The sequence below is a fragment of the Bison bison genome, unplaced genomic scaffold, assembly GCF_000754665.1.
Source record: "Bison bison bison isolate TAMUID 2011002044 unplaced genomic scaffold, Bison_UMD1.0 scf7180017864289, whole genome shotgun sequence".
Lineage (NCBI taxonomy): Eukaryota > Metazoa > Chordata > Mammalia > Artiodactyla > Bovidae > Bison > Bison bison.
In genome coordinates this window covers 21,072,716-21,093,942 of record NW_011494861.1, presented here as the reverse complement: position 1 = coordinate 21,093,942, position 21,227 = coordinate 21,072,716, and the positions used below count along the sequence as shown (strand labels likewise).

The 21,227-nt window shown below is 38.9% G+C and overlaps 1 protein-coding gene across 1 annotated transcript in view; it reads right to left on the bottom strand.

Moving 5' to 3' along the window:
- The window catches only part of TDRD5 (tudor domain containing 5), a 77,290-nt gene that overhangs the window by 9,810 nt on the left and 46,253 nt on the right, over positions 1-21,227 (bottom strand). The window contains 6 exon segments of the mRNA XM_010850151.1: positions 6,807-6,965; positions 7,454-7,654; positions 14,011-14,077; positions 14,783-14,995; positions 19,571-19,791; positions 20,907-21,079. Coding sequence (XP_010848453.1) covers positions 6,807-6,965; positions 7,454-7,654; positions 14,011-14,077; positions 14,783-14,995; positions 19,571-19,791; positions 20,907-21,079 — 1,034 coding nt within the window.

The following is a 21,227-nucleotide window of genomic DNA, read 5'->3' as shown; positions in this document are numbered from 1 at the left end:
AAATACTGCAAAAATTTAGGAACTACTCCTATGAAGTTTTTTTAGAATTGAGGGTATAAAGTGAGAATGAAAACAAGAGCCACTCATTTAATGTCAGCTCATGAGGCTCAATACCAGAAAAACAAACAACCCCATCAAAAAGTGGGCAGAAGACCTAAACAGACATTTCTCCAAAAAAGACAAGACATATGGCTAATGAACACATGAAAAGATGTTCAACGTTGCTCATTATTAGAGAAACGCAAATCAAAACTACAGTGAGGCATCACACTCGTCAGAATGGCCATTATCAAAAAGTCTACAAGGGTTCAGCATCAGTTTTACAAGAAATGTTAAAGTGACTTCTTAAAGCAGAAAAGATCACAACTAGACATATAAAAATTATAGGAAAAATCTCAATGTGTAAAAGCAAACATATGGTAAAGGTAACAGATCAACTACTTATAAAGCTAGTAGGAAAGTTGAAAGTAAAATTGTCTGTATCTACAATAAGTAGTTAAGAGATTCCTAAAACAAAAAGATGTAAGATATGACATCAAAAAATATTTTAAAATTCAATAGAGAAAGCATAGTCTAAAAAAAAAAAAAAGCATAGTCTTTCCAACAAATAGCACTAAAACCAATAACCTTAACCTAAATCTCACCCCTTATACTAAAATTAAATCAAAATGTTTTGAAACACAGTACATAAAAGAAAAAAAAAAAACTGATGTACTTTTTCAAGATTAAAAACCTTTCCTATATGAAAGATACCATTAAGAGAATGAAGCTACAAGTGGGAGAAAATATTTGAAAATCACAAATCTGACAAAGGGCTATCCAGAACATATAAAGAATACTCAAAACCCAAAAGTAAGAAAACAAACAACTCATTCAATCATTCAAAAAATGGGCAAAAGACTTTAACAGGCATTTCACCAAGAAATACACATGGATGGCAAATGAGCACTGATAAGATGGTCAATATCACAGTCATTAGGGAAATGCAGATTAAAACCACACTGTGATACTACTACTGCACACCTATGAAAATGGTTAAAAATTCCTGACAATATCAAGTGCTCATAAGATATGGAGCAACTGGAACTCATATACTGCTGGCAGGAATACAAAACGGTAGAGCCAGTCTGGAAAAATCTGGCATACATTTACCACATGAGCCAGCAATCCAACTCTTGATTACGTTTATTAAAATGCCTATACATGAATATTTATAAAAGATCTATTCATACCAAAATACAGAAGATCAATTCATACATTAAATAACCATAATGTCTTCAATGGATGCATGGATATACAAACTGTGGTACATCCATACCATACTACTCATCATCAACAGAAATGAACTCCTGGTACATGCAATGATTTAAATGAAGGTACTATGCTGAATCAAAGACGCTTCTATTGGGAAGTTACATATCACATGATTCCACTTAATTGACAGTCCTGAAAAGGTAAAATTATGGTGACGGGAAACATAAATGCTTGCTAGGGGATTAGGGATTTGGGGAGATGTGATTATAAAGGAGTAGCATTAGGGAGTTTTTTCAGATGATGGAACCATTCTGCATCCTGACTATGGTGGTGGTTACATAAATCTATACATGTATTAAAATTGATAGGACAGTACTCTGAGTACAAAGTCAATTGTTTACTGTATATTCACTTGGAAAGAAGTATTAACACCAGAGAAAATACAAGTTATGCAGGAAAGGAAAACTTGACATCACATATTATTTGACTGTATATAGCATTTACAGAGTCACAATAACAAAATATTGAATGAATGGTGATCTAATGGAAAGTTCGATATATTAGTAAGATGATGAGAGAACAGACAGGGTATTTTTGTCTGGGGTGGGGGACAAGAGATGAAACAGAACTAAACCTTCATCTCTCATGCTGGGAAGGCCATACATGCTTAAAACTGAAAAATAAGGCAATAACAATATAAGGATGCAATTTAATGAAAGAAATAGAGACATATTCCAAAGGAAGACGTTAAATGAAAATCGTTGCTCTGTGAAATAGGAAATGAAGGGGAAGGGGTTATGGGGAACTCTAAGCTGTGTGTACATAAACATTTGGCTGTTTTTGTTTGTTTGTTTGTTTGTTTTTTAAAAGAAAAAAGCTGTGAGCCCATGGACATTTGATTAAAAATATGTCCTCTGAAGAGAGCTGTCAAACATTTTTCTTGATGGGTCTTCCTAATACTATTTCTCAATACTACTTTCTACATCACTGTATAATTCTTCAAAATTGCCCAGAAGTCAGATATGGGCTTTTCTTTTTTGTCATTGAGGCTACATTGCTGAAACTTTGGTCTTGGTCATCACTGAAGAATTTGCAATTCATCTGTGGGAGATGCTCTGATGGCACCACAATGAATAGGGCATAAAGAGCTATTTTACTTCAGTCTCCTTCACTTATTAATTTATTAATTACATTTTTAAAAAGCTATATCCCCTTCTCCTACCTCATTTTCTTCTTTCAGATCCTTTAGCTCTGGGATGGACCACTTTGGATCTTCTTCATAGCTCTTATCTTGTATTTTCAAAGAATTTAATTTAGAATCCTTTAATGGCTCCTCTGAGGTGACTGATCCAAGGTGACTGAAAGTCTTTTCATCATTAATATCTTGCTAGTAGATAAGAAAGAGAAATTATTTTATTTTCTATAGTAATGCTGTTTCCAAAATTTACACACCTATAAATTCTGGGGGCAATTTTTCACTACGGTTCATGTATATGCAACATTATTTTCTAACTTTATGCACTGACCCTAGGTATTCCCATCCCATTAAATTAGTTCAGGCCAAGGGCTTCCCAGGTGGTGCAGTGGTAAAGAATCTGCCTGCCAATGCAGGAGACATAAGAGACATGGGTTCAACCCAGGGTCAGGAAGATCCCCTGGAGGAGGAAATGGTAAGCCACTCCAGTATTTTTTCCTGGAGAATCCCATGGACAGAGAAGCCTGTGGCTACAGTTCATTGGGTCGCAAAGAGTTAGACACGACTGAGGACGCACGCAGAGGTTAACAATATTGAGTACATATTATGTAATGTGTACAGGGTAGCTCTGTGGGTATAAAGATGAATGCAACAGGGGCCCAGCTCTAAAAGAACTCAAATATAGCATGAAGATACACAATCAGATAATCACAGCACAGCCCTCAGTGTAGAGCCAACACAGAGATGTCACACTGCCCAAAATAATACTGGAGAAGGAAGATGTCTGAGAACATGTAATAAAGGAGATAAATCAAACTGTTAGGATGCCTAAAAGAAAAGCAAGGATTAGAGGGAATCAGGTGTGTAGAGGGGCTTCCCTGCTGGCTCAGCGGTAAAGAATCTGTCTGCCAATGCAGGAGACGTGGGTTTGATCCCTGGGTTGGGAAGATCCCCTGGAGAAAGAAATGGCAACCCACTCCAGAATTCTTGCATGGAGAATCCCATGGACAGAGGAGCCTGGTGGGCTATAGTCCATGGGGTCACAAAAGAATTGGATACGACTTGGTGACTGAACAACAACAAGGTGTATAGAGGTAGGTTTATGCGTGTATATAGCATGTTAAAATACAGGCTGGGGTACAAGAGAGAAGCTTTAGGCCTTATCTCTCTGCAGAAAAGATGTCCTTATTTCATTTTTAGGACTGAACTATGATTATTTAAAGACATCAACACAGTGATGATAAGATATTCTAAAAACTTTTAAGGCTGAAAATTCAATTCAGTAGTTAAGAGTCAGGAAACATAACTGTTCTAATCAAGTAATAAGAATTAACAAAAATTCAGATTTCAGAAAGTTTTACAGGTTAAACAAGTCCAATTAATTTTAACTAGCTTTAAACTAAAATGAAATCTAAAATGTTGATACTGCTTTAAACATGCAGCAATAAACATTCATACACATTTTTCAGAGTAGGTTAATCTCCCAATAGTCAAATGGTCTTTTGGAAAAACAGTTTTACTGAAATATAATTGATTTACAATGTTGTGTTAGTTTCAGGTGTACAGCAAAATAGCCTTTCCTTTTTATCTTTTCTAATAATGCAAGTCCACTAACAAAACAACATTATCCCTATAATTTAAGAAGTCATATATATAAAACATACTTACAAAAAAATATGTTCATATTTTATTCAAAGAATAAAGCTTTGTTATGTCCAGAAAAAATAAATTTGGGGACTCTCAAACTGAGCCCAACCTGTATTTTTAGCTCAGTACTTATTGCCATGAGGACTATGAGAGACTTTGAAGACATGTCTATTTATTTGCTCATTTGTTGAAAAGTCATTTAACTTATTACTTACTAATGTGCATCACTTTACATATATCTAAAATGGGGATCTTAAAGAAATAACCTGGTAAAGTGGTTGTGAAGATTAATTAACTAGTACGTGCAAGGACTGAAACAGCGCCTGCCACACAGCACAAGTACAGTACGTGTCCCTGTTACCTTTTTATCACGATGGTGTGATCACTCACCTAGAGTCAGACATCCTAGAGTCTGAAGTCAGGCGGGCCTTAGGAAGCATCACTACCAACAAAGCTAGTGGAGGTGATGGAATTCCAGTTGAGCTATTTCAAATCCTGAAAGATGATGCTGTGAAAGTGCTGCATTCAATATGCCAGCAAATTTGGAAAACTCAGCAGTGGCCACAGGACTGGAAAAGGTCAGTTTTCATCCCAATCCCAAAGAAAGGCAATGCCAAAGAATGCTCAAACCACGGCACAATTGCACTCATCTCACATGCTAGCAAAGTAATGCTCAAAATTCTCCAAGCTAGGCTTCAACAGTATGTGAACCGTGAACTTCCAGATGTTCAAGCTGGTTTTAGAAAAGGCAGAAGAACCAGAGATCAAATTGCTAACATCCATTGGATCATCGAAAAAGCAAGAGAGTTCCAGAAAAACATCTACTTCTGCTTTATTGACTATGCCAAAGCCTCTGACTGTGTGGATCACAACAAACTGTGGAAAATTCTGAAAAGAGATGGGAATACCAGACCACCTGACCTGCCTCCTGAGATATGTGTATGCAGGTCAACAAGCAACAGTTAGAACTGGACATGGAACAACAGACTGGTTTCAAATCAGGAAAGGAGTTCGTCCAGGCTGTATACTGTCACCCTGCTTATTTAACTTATATGCAGAGTACATGATGAGAAATGCTGGACTGGAAGAAGCACAAGCTGGAATAAAGATTTCCAGGAGAACTATCAATAACCTCAGATATGCAGATGACACTACATTTATGACAGAAAGTGAAGAAGAACTAAAGAGCCCCTTGATAAAAGTGAAAGGAGAGTGAAAAGTTTGGCTTAAAACTCCACATTCATAAAACTAAGATCCTGGCATCTGGTCCCATCACTTCATGGCAAATAGATGGGGAAACAGTGGAAACAGTGAGAGACTTTATTCTGGGGGGCTCCAAAATCACTGCAGATGGGGACTGCAGCCATGAAATTCAAAGACACTTGCTCCTTGGAAGAAAAGCTATGACCAATCTAGACAGCATATTAAAAAGCAGAGACTTTGCCAACAAAGGTCCGTCTAGTCAAAGGTATGGTTTTTCCAGTAGTCATGTATGGATGTGAGAGTTGGATCATAAAGAAAGATGAGTGCCCAAGAACTATGCTTTTGAACTGTGGTGTTGAAGAAGACTCTTGAGAGTCCCTTGAACTGCAAGGAGATCCAACCAGTCCATCCTAAAGGAGATCAGTCCTGAATATTCATTGAAAGGACTGATGCTGAAGCTGAAACTCCAATACTTTGGCCACCTGATGCGAAGAACTGAAAAGACCCTGATGCTGGGAAAGATCAAAGGCAGGAGGAGAAGTGGACGACAGAGGATGAGATGGTTGGGTGGCATCACTGACTCAATGGACATGAGTTTCCGCAAACTCTGGGAGTTGGTGATGGACAGGAAAGCCTGGGGTGCTGCAGTCCATGGGGTTGCAAAGAGTTGGACACAACTGAGCAACTGAACTGTGGTATGGAATAATACATAACAATATTATTGTTATTACTGTGGGTAGGAGTTGCCACAAGGTTTACAGAAAAAGTTAGAAATGAGAACACTTTAAGAAACATCTGAAGTGTGTAGAGGGAAGAAAAAATAGCATTTGGATCCATGCAGGTAAGGTCACAACTGCACCAAGGTGGCAGCAGAATTCAGCATATGAGAGAAATTATGCAGGAAAAAGCATGGCTGAAATGAAGGTTTAAACCAGCAAATGATGAGAGACAAGGTAACTGTTGAGATTACTGTGTGGTTTCCAAACTTCCCCAGGTTTGCAAATGCCTCAGTTTCCTCATTGCTAAAATAAGGTTAATTATAGTCACTACAACTTCCTGGTAGCTCAGCTGGTAAAGAATCCGCCTGCAATGCAGGTGACCCTGGTTCAATTCCTGGGTCGGGAAGATCCTCTGGAGAAGAGATAGGCTACCCACTCCACTATTCTTGGGCTTCTGTGGTGGCTCAGATGGTAAAGAATCCACCTGCAATGCGGGAGACCTGGGTTTGATCCGTGGGTTGGAAAGATCCCTTGGAAGAGGCCATGGCAACCCACTTCAGTATTCCCACCTGGAGAATCTGCATGGACAGAGGAGCCTGGTGGGATACAGTCCATGGGGTTGCAAAGAGTTGGACAAGACTGAGCAACTAAGCACTACCTCACAAGCATTTTATGAGTATTAAATAATATATTAAAAGTGCCTTTTATAGTGTCTGGCATACAGTAAGCACTCATTAAATATTAACAATAATAAAAAGAATATGACAGTATTTGCAAAAGCCTCTTACCAGGGTATATAAGTCACTCTCTTTTGATTGTGGACTGATCTCTCGGTCTTCATTAAAATAGTGCTGCTGGGAATGATAGCCCAGCTCTTTCAGGACAATGTCCTCAGGCGTCACACTGGATTTAGTGTATAAAGCTAAAGGGTTGAGGTCTCTGAAACCCTAGGATAAGAAAAAGGAGGAGGAAGAGTTTAGTTTCTCAGAAAAAAATGGAAACAGCACTTCATAATCCTCAAATGTTGTGGAAATGTATTATCTTCTAAAATTTAATAGAATTTTTCCCATACTGATAGTGCTTGCTAGCCACAAAAATGATCAACACCAATATTAATGTTGATGTAGACACTGTTATCAATTTGAAAATAAGAGTGTTGCTCTTCTCTAAGAAAACTTCAGAGAATTAAATACTTGGGAGTAAGACAGAATCCTCCATTATTTAAAATAAAAGCACTCACATTCTAAAGGACAATAAGCCAAATGTAATTTTCTGTGGTCATGTGAAAATTAAGAAAGTGCTGTGCACTCAGTAAGCCAGGCACCTCACAGATGTCTCTTAAAGAATCAAATAACCTTCTGTATTAAATTCTCTTATACCTTGAAGGGTTGAGATTAAACAAAATACATTACAAAATACATTCAGACTGTTCCACCTTAGAAGGGACATTTTCTCGGCATACAATAGCATGACCCTCTGTCCTCAAAACATGGTGGAAATAGACATCTTCATTTGAGGACGTGTCACACAGGAAAATGTTCAGGATCCCATCTACATATTCATCCACTACCCCTACTAATGGCTTCAAGCCACACAACTTCTGGAACTGCAAAACAGCTCTGGATGTCCAATGTTCCTGAAATACAATCAAGATGTGAGATTCAGATGACAGATTCAAACATCAATTATAAAAACCAAACCACAAATACAAGTGAATTCCTAATGAACTAAAGATTTTAGTGGAAAAATCAAACCATGAAAACAGAATAACACATTTGAGGATATTTATGATTTGGGGATGAGAAAAGGTAGAATAAAGGAAAAATGATGAAAATGGGATTATGGGGAAAACTTATCTTAATGTGATGAAAAAATTCCATGTTTGGAAATGATTGAGTTAGATTATTGGACCAACCCTCCCAAAGAAACTAAAAATTTTAGATAAAATATTTTAAAAACATGTCCAAAAAAGCGTCAGAGAACGAACAAAAGAGTAACAAATTACCAGATCAGAATTAAAGGGAAAGTGGGAACTATTTTCGTCTTAAGGTTATCTGCTAATCCAGGCTAATCTGAACTTCGGTTTCAATGATGTTACAGGTCAGAGGACAGAAATTCAAGCCAGTATCCACCCATGATAGGGAGTGGAGAGGAGTTTATTAAGTTGAGTCCCTAGGGATACATGCTCAGAATAAGGCAAAAAAAGAAATAAATTAGCCTTCACATGGATTTGCAGCTCAATTTTCACACCAATTGGGTGGTACACAAATCTTCACGTTGTTCATCTGGATTAACATGGTTCTAGACTGCTAGGTGCGTGGCAGAAGAGAATGCAAATCTTTCTGGAGGCAGGCAAACTCAATCTATATTCCAACCAATTTTACAAAAAATGTTTTAAAAGTCAATGAGCAGGACATAGGCAAAGATAAAAGTATATAAAGAGACAACAAATCACAAATACAATATAACTAATACAAAACCTCAGAAACTTTAGATATCTGAATTTCCAGATGAATTACAAAACAACTAAACTTACTACACGTAAAAACAAACAAAAAATGAAATTAACTTGAAAGCTTCTGCAGAGATCTGCAATCTATTAAAAATCGATCTAGCAGAATTAAAGAATCAAGAGAACTTTTAGAAAGTAAAAATATAATAATAATAATATTAGAGTTAGAAATTAGAAAGTAAAAATAGAGTAATAATAACCAAAAGTAAAACCCTAATGAAAGTGAAAATGAAGTCGCTCAGTCATGTCCGACTCTTTGCGACCCCATGGACTGTGGCCTACCAGGCTCCTCCGTCTATGGGATTTTCCAGGCAAGAATACTGGAGTGGGTTGCCATTTCCTTCTCTAGGAGATCTTCCCAATCCAGGGATTGAACCCTGGTCTCCCACATTGTAAAGAGATGCTTTACCGTCTGAGCCACCAGGGAAGTCTCAAAACCCTAACGCTGCTGCTGCTAAGTTGCTTCAGTCATGTCCAACTCTGTGCGGCCCCACAGACGGCAGCCCACCAGGCTCCCCCGTCCCTGGGACTCTCCAGGCCAGAACACTGGAGTGGGTTGCCATTTCCTTCTCCAATGCAGGAAAGTGAAAAGTGAAAGTGAAGTCGCTCAGTCGTGTCTGACTTTTAGCGACCCCATGGAACTACAGCCTACCAGGCTCTTCTGTCCATGGGATTTTCCAGGCAAGAGTACTGGAGTGGGGTGCCATTACCTTCTCCCAAAACCCTAATAGGTGTATTCAATAACAGATTAGGTAGAAATAAAAAATAAACAACTATGGCTGATTCATTTTGATGTATGACAGAAAACAACAAAATTCTGTAAAGCAATTATCCTTCAATTAAAAAATAAATTTCTAAAAAATTAGTAAAGTGGAAGATAATTTAGAAAAATTACCCAGAATGCAACACCGAAGACAGAAATGTATATAGATTACAGAACAGAGGTTAAAAGATATGGCAGGTAAAGTGAGAAGGTTTAACATATTTTTAATTATGGTTCTACAAAAAGAGAGAAACAGAAGGGGGGCTATAAATATGAATATAGGGAAAAGACAGTAACTGAGGAGACAATGGCTAAGAATTAGACAGATTTAACGAAAAGTAACAATGCACAGATAAAAATTCCAATCAACCACAAAGTAGGATAAATAAGAATAAATCGACAAATAAACATATTAAAACTGAAGAACATGGTTTTCAGACTTCAGAAACATGGTAGAGTAGTAAAGACTACCTTTGCCTCGCTCCTTCAATCTATATCCAGTGAAACGGCCACAACTCAAAAAACGTACTTCTGCCCAGCACAACAGGGCACTGCAGAATTCCACACATCTGCACACCCAAAGGGAGATGGACTGAAATGCACAGAGAAGCGGGGGAACTGCAGAGTCCATGCTGGCAGTCCTGGCCCTCTGGGTGAGGTAGTGAACACACAGCTGCAGAGAACCTGGGAGCCACAAGGAAGGCGGTGCACGCAACTGTGGCCACCTGACCGCTCCTGGCACCCACGGCTGCAGGCGGGAGCGGCAGCGGGGCCTGGGACCCTGTCCCTCCAGCATCTGAGAAGCCCACTACCCCACCTGCACCCCCTTCATCACCTCTCCCCACAGCAGGTCCTGTGTCTCAAGAGGAGCCCTGACACAAGGGAAGAGCCCACAATCCAGATGACAACAGCAGCTATGGCAGAAGCAAGTCAGCAAAGACCCTGGCACAAAAAGCAGTGACAAACAATGCATGGAGCCACACCTCTTACAGGGAAGGTGGAGGCTGGAAAGTGCCAACTCTCAAATACAACCAGAGGCTGCTGCTGCTGCTGCTAAGTCGCTTCAGTCGTGTCCGACTCTGTGCGACCCCATAGACGGCAGCCCACCAGGCTCCCCAGTCCCTGGGAGTCTCCAGGCAAGAGCACTGCAGTGGGTTGCCATTTCCTTCTCCAATGCATGAAAGTGAAAAGTAAAAGTAAAGTTGCTCAGTCGTGTCTGACTACCAGAGGCAGCTCAGGTAAAAAAACCAAAAACTTAAATGATTGCGCCACCTACTGGAGGAAACCGAAATCCTACTCTCATTCAAAACCAGCTCAGGAACACTTCATCAAACACCACCAAGACTCACAGCGACACTGTATCACAAAAAGACAATGACAATTCTCCAGAAACCAAAGTCATGGAATACTTCAATTTAACTGTTAAAGAATTCAAAATAGCTGTTGTGAAGAAATTCAATGAGCAGTGAGAAAGGTAGGTTAATGAGCTCATGAATAAAATTAATGAACAGAAGGAATATTTCACCAAAGAGATTGAAACGCTAAAAAAGAAAAAAAGAAAGAAACAAACAGGACTTTGTTGGTAGTCCACTGGTTAATAATCCACCTGCCAATGCTGGGGACATGGATTTGATCCCTTGTCCTGGAAAATCCCACATGCTGCAAGGGCAACTAAGTCTGTGGGTCACAACTACTGAGCCTTCATGCTGCAGCCACTGCAGCCTGTGCACCCTAGAGCCCAGGCTCCGCAACAAGAGAAGCCAAGCAACGAGAAGCCCACATACTGCAACTAGAGCACAGACCACCATCTCACACCATACACACAAATTAACTCAAAATGGCTAAAGATGTAAACGTAAGTGAAAGTCACTCAGTAGTGTCCGACTCTTTGTGACCCTATGGACTATATAGTTCTGGAATTCTCCAGGCCAGAGTGCTGGAGTGGGTAGTCTTTCCCTTCTCCAGGGGATCTTCCCAACCCAGGGATCACACCCAGGTCTCCCGCATTGCAGGCAGATTCTTTATCAACTGAGCTATCAGGGAAGCCCAAGACTAAATGTGAGACCTGAGACTAAATAAAGCTCCTAGAAGAAAACACAGGCAGTATGCTCTTTGACGTTGGTCTTAGTAATATCTCCTTAGATATGTCTCCACAGGCAAGGAAAACAAAAGCAAAAATAAATAAAAGGGACTATACCAAGCTAAAAAGCTTTTGCACAGCAAAGGAAACTAGCAATATAACAAGACTGTCTACCAAATAGGAGAAGAAAGATTTTTGCTAATGATATATCTGATTAGAGGTTTATCCAAAACATATAAAGAACTCATACAACTCAACAATAACAAAAATAGTCTGGTTTGAAAATGGGTAAAGAAATTGAAGTGACGTTTTCCAAAGACAATACACAAATGGCCAACAGGTACATGGAAAGATGCTTAACAGCACTAATTATCATGGAAATGCAAATTAAACCCACAATTTGACAGCACCTTACACCTGTAAGAATGGTGATTATCAAAAAGGTAAGAAATAGAAGTGTTGGCAATGGTGTGGAGAAAAGGGAACTCTCATATACAGTACTGGTGAGAATGTAAATTGGTGGATAGACAGAGACAGTATGGAGATTCCTCAAAAACTTAAGAACAGAACTACTATATGATCCAGCTATCTCACTTCTGGGTATTTATCCAAAGAATATGAAAACACTAATCTGAAAATATATCTGCACCTTCACGTTCTTTGGCATTATTTAAATAGCCAAGATATAAATCAAGTGAAGTGCCCATCAACAGAAGAATAAAGAAGATGCGGTATATAAATATAATGGAACACTGCTCAGCTATTAAAAAAAAAAAAAGATGTTACCTTACCATTTGCAACAACATGGATTGAACTTGACCATTTTATGCTAAGTAAAGTAAGTCAGATGGAGAAAGACATATATCACATGATTTCACTCTTGTATTTAAAAACTATTAGACAAACAAACAAAAAATAATGAACAAACCAAACACACAAATATGTACATATGGAGAACAGAGTACTGGTTATCAGAGGGGAAGGAAGGGGGTGCGCAAAAATGGGTAAAGGGGGTGGGGTCATCTGATGGAAAACAAACTTTTGGTAGTGAGTATGTGGTAGGATATATGTACACAGAAGTGGAAATACAATGTTGTACATATGAAACATAATGTTATAACTCAATGTTACCTCAATAATATAGTTTTGTTTCCTAAAGAGTAAATTTGTAAACTTCAATTTCATTAGCAGATGGTTCTAATACTATATTGAAGGCAAAAGGAGAAGAGGGTGGCAGAGGATGAAATGGTTAAATAGCATCACCGACTCAATGGACATGAATCTGAGCACACTCTGGGAGACAGAGAAAGACAGGGAAGCCTGGTGTGCTGCAGTGAGGAGCAGTGAGGCCCTGCTTAGGAGAGTGAGGCACAACTTAGCAACTGAACAACAACACAAATGGAAGCTACTGCTAAGTTATTTAAACAGACCAATATGGGATAATAAATGTGTACAGTATGTATAATTAAGAGTTCTGAGGGGGAAAAAAAAACAAAATTAGGTGCATAATTACAACTGCACAACTATATGTATCTATATGGATGAAAATGGCTCCTGTTCCATCCCATGCCAAACATCTTCTACAACAATGTCACTAGAGAATTCTTTAAAAAATTTATTTCTGCTTGTGGCAGTTCTCTTTAGTTGCTCCCCAGAAACTAAAGGACAGCATCCAGCATGTACACACTGCTATATTTAAAACAGATATCCAACCTAACCTAAGATAATTGAACTCTGTTCAATGTTATGTGGTAGCCTGGATGGGACGGGAGTTTGGGAGAGAATGGATACATGTATATGTATGGCTGAATCCCTTTGCTGTCCATCTGATCTATCACAACATTGTTTGTTAACTAGCTATACGCCAATACAAAATAAAACGTTTTTTAAAAATAAAGGACAATGTCCAGACTCCTGCACATGGCTGCAGGTCTCCACCTTAGCCTCCTATTTCTCTGACATCATTTGCCATGCACCAACTGCAGCACCCCACTCCAGTACTCTTGCCTGGAAAATCCCATGGACGGAGGAGCCTGGTGGGCTGCAGTCCCTGGGGTCGCTAAGAGTCGGACACGACTGAGCGAATTCACTTTCACTTTCCTGCATTGGAGACGGAAATGGCAACCCACTCCAGTGTTCTTGCCTGGAGAATCCCAGGGACGGGGGAGCCTGGTAGGCTGCCGTCTATGGGGCCGCACAGAGTCAGACACGACTGAAGCGGCTTAGTAGCAGCGGCAGCAACTGCAGCTCATCCTCTATTACATAGCCAAATAGAACCACTTAAAATTCCTCAAATTTGAGATATTTCATGCTACTCTTCCTTTGCCTGGAATGCCTTTCTTGTTTGTTCAGTTATGATGCTAATCTTCCTTCAAAATTTCATGCAAATGTCACCTCTTTTAAGACACTGTCTCTGATTACGTTGAACAGAAACGAGGGCTGTTCCTTCTGTATTTCTATCATACACTATAAAATTCCCTAGGAAATCTGACACAGTACAATTATTTTTGTCTACATGCCTTTCTCCCATACTGTCTACAATGACTTTCTTTTTCATGTTTTATTTTTTTATCCAGAGAACTTAGAAGATCTTGGCATCAAATGTTTGCTTATTAAATGGGAAACAAACAAACATACCTCTACTGGTCTCACCCATGCCAAAGAACAAGGGATAGCCTGAGCAGGAAGCTTTGTGTAGCAGCACCTGCAACAGACAGATACATGAATATTTAATCATATTTTAAAACTGCAGTTTATGGAATCTCTTATCCCTTTCTTTAAAAAAAATTATGCATTTTTGGCTGCGCTAGATCTTCTTGCTGCGTGTGGGCTTTCTCTAGTTGCAGCAGGTGGTGGCTACTCTTCACTGCAGCCCGCGGGCTTCTCACTGAGGTGGCTTCTCTTGTTGTAAAGCACGAGCTCCAGGCATATGGGCTTCAGTAGCTGTGGTGCAAGTCTTATCCACTTCTTGATTTCAGTTTTTCACACCATTTCAGAGTATTTAATGCATGCATTTTTAAATGAAATGTCTTAACACTTCACAATAATGTCTAAGAAAGAAATTTGTAAAACATAACAGTCTTTGAAACCATCAAATTAAAATATAGGTGGAAACAATCCAAACTTCATGATATATATATGCAACACTTAGCATGACCCAAAGCATCATTTTCTTAATAAGAGAATGAAATTTAGTCTCATGGTCCATTCAGATTCACAGTCATGTGAGAGAAAACACACGAGATTGTAATCTAACTGTGAAACTAAATGACCATTTGCCAAATCTGCACTACGAAGAAAGGAGTAGAAAGGAGAGAGGCAGGAGAAAAGGAAGAGAGGTCCTAACTCCCCCACAGCTCCAGCATTGTGGTTCAAACCTAAATTGTTCTTAATGAATTTATTAACTCACTTGAGGAACCTCAGGGAAGACTTCTGAACAGTTCCAATGTTTCCAAAATCTGGATAGAACACTTCAACTTCCTGTTTCCCGAGAATTCGATGGATAATGACCCGATACCACCACTTATCCTCAGAAATCCTTACACAACAGAGATGTCCTGGCTGGATAAAACACTCTGGCATGGCATATCGATCAGAAACCAACTGATTAGAATAACAGCGCCTGCAGAATTCCATAAAAGAAATCCATAGAAAAAGAAAAAAATTAAAGATCATTTTTACTGATGTATCAAGAGCAGGAAAGTCTTGGCAAAAGGCAAAGAAAAATTCTCACTTTTTCTGATTTGGTAATGCTTATTATGATACCAATTAATTTTCTTTTTCATGTCCAAATCCTCTCTTTTTACCAATAAACTTTTTCAAATAGAAATTTACTAAGTGATCATTATGTAACATTATACCAAGTATTCTTAGCATACATATATATAGGGATACAGTATATAATATAGTGATATATATAATATATATAATATAGTGATACAGTCAACTTAGAAAAAACAAAGTATGCTTTTGGAGAGATACAAAATAAATTACTCTTATATGTGACACTAATGTAAAAATCAGATTGCTGCTCATGAATAAATCTAGTGAATGAAAACATAAACATTTTATACAGTGTTTACTAACAAAAGACATTATTCAGTAGAGAAAAGATAATTTAGAGTGGTAATTCTCTAAGTGCAGTTTACAAATTCCTGGGACCCTGACACACTTTCAATAGTTCATAAGATCAAAGCTATTTTAATATATTGTATTATTATGAAAATAATTATCTGCCCTTTTCACTGGGTTAACATTTGCATTGATGGTATAAAAGCAACGGTGCCTTTGCTTTTACAAAGTTTTACAAAAGGGTAAAACTCCAGGTGCCTTTGCTGAATCAAACCAGTGGCATTCAACTGTACTGCTGCTGCTGCTAAGTCGGCTTCAGTCGTGTCCGACTCTGCGATCCAATAGACGACAGCCCACCAGGCTCCCCCGTCCCTGGGATTCTCCAGGCAAGAACACTGGAGTGGGTTGCCATTTGATTCTCCAATGCATGAAAGGGAAAAGTGAAAGTGAAGTCGTTCCGTCGTGTCCGACCCTCAAGCAACCCCATGGACTGCAGCCTTTCAGACTCCTCCGTCCATGTGATATTCCAGGCAAGAGTACTGGAGTGGGGTGCCATCGCCTTCTCCAATTCAACTGTACTAGCAGTCATTCATTTTTCACTGCCATGCATTCCAATTAAAATTTTTTTAAAGGAAAAAAAAAGGCTAATTTCACTTAAGAATGTCCATGATAAAGCAATAAAAATTATTAAGTGTATTAAATCTCAAACACAGAGTGACTATCTTTTCAATATTCTCTGTAACAAAAAGGGAAGTACAAGTAAAATACTTCCTAAATTGCCTTAAGGAAAAGCACTTATAGATTTCAGTTGTGAACTGAACTAGCTGTTCTGTATGTATGTACGTGCGTGTGGAGTATTGTTTTTAGTTGGAAGATGAATAAGACACTATTAAACACCATTTTTGCTTGAAAGGTCCACTAAGAAACTATGTTTATTCAGATTTGGGTATTTGACACACACTTTCTCAAGAATGAAGTGGGCTTGTCACTTCCAGGAAAATATTTACAGTATTTATTGTCAATGATAAAATTCAAACCTTTCCAATTAAAATTAGGATTTTCGAAATGTTACATCTAGCACTATGAGCTTGACAGCTTTCTAATACATAATACTCTCCTGATGATATCAGAAATACTAATGAGTGTGATTTTTAAAAAATGTATGTGTGATGAAACATCCACATTTGGAAGACGTATATAACTCACTGCACCAGTATTTTCCAAAAGACCAATGCATGATGTTCCATTGAGTCTACACTTAGAAGGTCTCTATGCTTACTTATATAGTGGAAAGTCACAAACACACTCAAGGGATTAGATCTCATGGTTAAGAGTGCCTGAAGAACTACGGACGGAGGTTTGTGACACTGTACAGGATCCCAAGAAAAAGAAAGGCAAAAATGTTGTCTGAGGAGGCCTTACAAATAGCTAAGAGAAGACACGCTAAAGGCAAAGGAGAAAAGGGAAGATATGTCCATTTGAATGCAGAGTTCCAAAGAATAGCAAGGAGAGATAAGAAAGCCTTGAGAAAGTGAGTGATCCATGCAAAGAAATAGGGGAAAACAATAGAATGGGAAAGACCAGAGATCTCTTCAAGAAAATCAGAGATACCAAGGGAACATTTCATGCAAAGATGGACACAATAAAAGACAGAAACTGTATGGACCTAACAGAAGCAGAAGATATTAAGAAGAGGTGGCAAGAATAAACTGAAGTATTATACAAAAAAGATCTTCATGACCCAGATAATCATGATGGTGTGTTCACTCACCTAGAGCCAGACATCCTGGAGTCCGAAGTCAGGTGGGCCTTAGGAAGCATCACTACCAACAAAACTAGTGGAGGTGATGGAATTCCAGTTGAGCTATTTCAAGTCCCAAAAGATGATGCTGTGCAAGTGCTGCATTCAGTATGCCAGCAAATTAGGAAAACGCAGCAGTGGCCATGGGACTGGAAAAAGTCAGTTTTCATCCCAATCCCAAAGAAAGGCAATGCCAAAGCATGTTCAAACTACTGCACAATTGCACTCATCTCACATGCTAGCAAAGCAATGCTCAAAATTCTCCAAGCTAGGTTTCAACAATACATGAACCAAGAACTTCCAGATGTTCCAGGTGGATTTAGAAAAGGCAGAGGAACCAGAGATCAAATTGCCAACATCCATTGGATCACAGAAAAAGCAAGAGAGTTCCAGAAAAACATCTACTTCTACTTTACTGACTACTCCAAAGCCTTCGACTGTGTGGATCACAACAAACTGTGGAAAATTCTTCAAGAGATGGGAATACCAGGCCACCTTAACTGCCTCTGGAGAAATCTGTATTCAGGTCAAGAAGCAACAATTAGAACTGGACATGGAACAACAGACTGGTTCCAAATTGGAAAAGGAGTACATCAAGGCTGTATATTGTCACCCAGGTTGTTTAACTTACATGCAGAGTACATCATGTGAAATGCAGGGCTAGATGAGGCACAAGGTGGAATCAGGATTGCCGGAAGAAACATCAATAACCTCAGATATGCAGATGACACCACCCTTATGGCTGAAAGCGAAGAGGAACTAAAGAGCCTCTTGATGAAAGTGAAAGAGAAGAGTGAAAAAGTTGGCTTAAAGCTCAATATTCAGGAAACTAAGATCATGGCATCTGGTCCCATCACTTCATGGCAAATAGATGGGGAAACAGTGGGAATAGTGTCAGACTTTATTTTCTTGGGCTTCAAAACCACTGCAGATGGTGACTGCAGCCACGAAATTAAAAGACACTTGCTCCTTGCAAGAAAAGCTATGACCAACCTAGGCAGAATATTACAAAGGTTTGCTGACAAACCTTCGGCAAGGTTTCCCTGGTGGCTCAGACGGTAAAGTGTCTGCCTGCAATGCGAGAGACCCTGGTTTGATCCCTGAGTTGGGAAGATACCCTGGAGAAAGAAATGGCAACCCACTCCAGTACTCTTGCCTGGAAAATCCCATGGACAGAGGATCCTGGTAGGTTACAGTCCACAGGGTGGCCAAGAGTTGGAGACGACTGAGCAACTTCACTTGCCGACAAAGGTCCATTTAGTCAAAGCTGTGGTTTTTCTAGTAGTCATGTATGGATGTTAGAGTTGGATCATAAAGAAAGCTGAGTGCCAAAGAATTGATGCTTTTGAACTGTGGTGTTGGAGAAGACTCTTGAGAGTCCCTTGGACAGCAAGGAGATCCAACCAGTCCATCCTAAAGGAAATCAGTCCTGAATACTCATTGGAAGGACTGATGCTGAAGCTTAAGTTCCAATACTTTGGCCACCTGATGCAAAGAACTGATTCACTGGAAAGGCCCTGATCCTAGGAAAGACTGAGGGCAGGAGGAGAAGGGGGTGACAGAGGATGAGATGGTTGGATGGCATCACCAAGTCAATGGATTTGAGTTTGAGCAAGCTCTGGCAGTTGGCAATGGACAGAGAAGCCTGGCATGCTGCAGTCCATGGGGTCACAAAGAGTCAGATATGACTGAGAGACTGAAATGAACTGAATGCTCACTCTAATAATGCTCTGCTACTGCTGTTTTGAAATTCTTCATTTTAAAACAAGAAGTCTTGCATTTCAAGTTTGCACTGGAGCCTGCAATTATATAGCTAATACTGGATCCATTCAAAGTGCAAAGTTAAAAAATGGATTTTAACATAGTAGAGTTTGAAAAGTTCAAATTCCACATTACATCTAACCTTAAGAAACCACTACTTGTCAACGTTTCATATACTTTCAAAAGAGTATTCACAATTTTCTGAAAAGGCTGTTAAAATACTCTTTTCCCAACTATGTACCTATTTGAGGCCAGATGTTTTCATAAACTTTCACCAAAAGAATGTATCTCAAGAAATTAAAAACAGAAACAGATACTGAAATACAACTTTCTTCTAGTAAGCCAACTACAGCTATTTGCCATAAAAATATTATATTCAGAAAAATGAACTTATCATGATTTTTAAACAATATTTTACATTTTCGCAGTTTCATTTTTGGTACAATAAATACCGCTAAGCAAAGGCTCTTCTGAGTCCTTAATTTTTAAAACCCGAGACCAAAATGTTTGAGAACTGATTTAACAAGGTACGTGAAAAATACATTGAAAATAACAGATTCCTACCGCATTTCAATCATCATGTCCTCAAGTAACTCTGATGAATCCCTGCTGTAGATTCGGATGTAGAATTGACTAGGAGAGAGGATATACTCCACAAAGACACCCACGAGGGTACTGGTATCTAATGGGGGCAGTCTGCATAATTTCTTGTCCCGCACAGCATCTGGTGGGATGTCATGATTTGCCACTGCCAAGTTGAGCTGGGATTTGTTAATTTCTACTTGCTACAAATTAAAAACAACAACAAAGAAACCACTATAAATCTTTGAGTAACATGTCAAACTTTGACAATGTTTCTTAAAGTATATTTCATGAGTTACCTTTACTAGAAACATCTGGCAAATTATAAAAATGAAAATTCTTAGGCTGTAGCCCAGATTCAGTGATTCAGAATATCTGGAAGTGAGACCCACAGTTATGCCTTTAAAACAATTTCCAAGATGATCCTTACCTACCTTAAAGTACAAAAAGTACTGTCTTATATTACATAAAGAGAGTTAAAAGTGTGTCGCACACAACTGCTCTGCACAAAACTGAAAACATGGTGCTTCAAATACTTAGGGTGAACTAAGTTACAGCCTAAATAAGATACAGCCTCATCCTAACCAATCCTACCAACAAAGGCAACTTTAAAGAATGGATTAAATTTCAGACTACTTTTCCAACCAAAAATGGGGCTTCTCAAACACTTTCATTCTAAAATATACTATTTTCCTTTAGGCTTTTCTATCATCCTCTAGAAAATACAGCAGGCTCTCCAAATAAAATGTTTTCCTTCCATGAAAGAAGCCAGGTGTAAAGGGCAAAAGGGAATAAGAGGAAGCAACTCATTTCTTAATAATGACAAAATAACTAACAGGAGATGAGAACACAAAAGCGGAGAAGTGTGTGTGTGGAGATCAAATAAAAGAGAAAAGCACCCCACAACTGAGGCTAGGTGCAGGGGCAACGTGCAGCAGTACTGAGAATACAGTTACAGCCAAGCTTCTCAGGTCTTCCCTCTGAAGCCCTGAGGGGTTTTCAAGCCTACAGAAACACATGGACAGAGAATCAATGTCTGTCAAGCAATGTCATCCTCACACAATAGTCAACTCTTCAAAGCCAACTGAAAACTCTGAAATGAGACTCAAGGAAAGCTAGTTATATAAAAGGCTGAAAACCAGAATAAATGCTATATAAGATGACTTCAGACCAAAGTTCTGGTCTTGTCTAAGAAATCATATTTCCAGAAATAAGACTTTTTCTCAAACAGAAATTTTGTCTAAAGAAACACTCATTCAGTTACTTTTCATAATGCTGAATCTCCAGTACATGAAGACAGACATCAAACCATACTCACCAGCTGCAAAGGTTTTACCACCAGATTAGGCTTCTTGAAAATCTTCTGTTCTGGTTCCTTATGGTTTTTTGAAGGGCAATCCCAAGTAGTCTCCTTGATAACAGCAGTAGACAGTGAATTTCTAGGGGGACTGGACACACAAGCTTTGGCTTCTGTTTTCTTATCTGGTTGAACTAAAAATGAATTTCTGACTGATGACACAGCTCCATCTGAAATGACCAATAAAGAAGCCCATGTGTATCTATTAAAATAATCTGTCAACTATTACTAAGCACATTCTATGTGTCAGGCACTGGGCAGATAATGATAGATATGAACCTG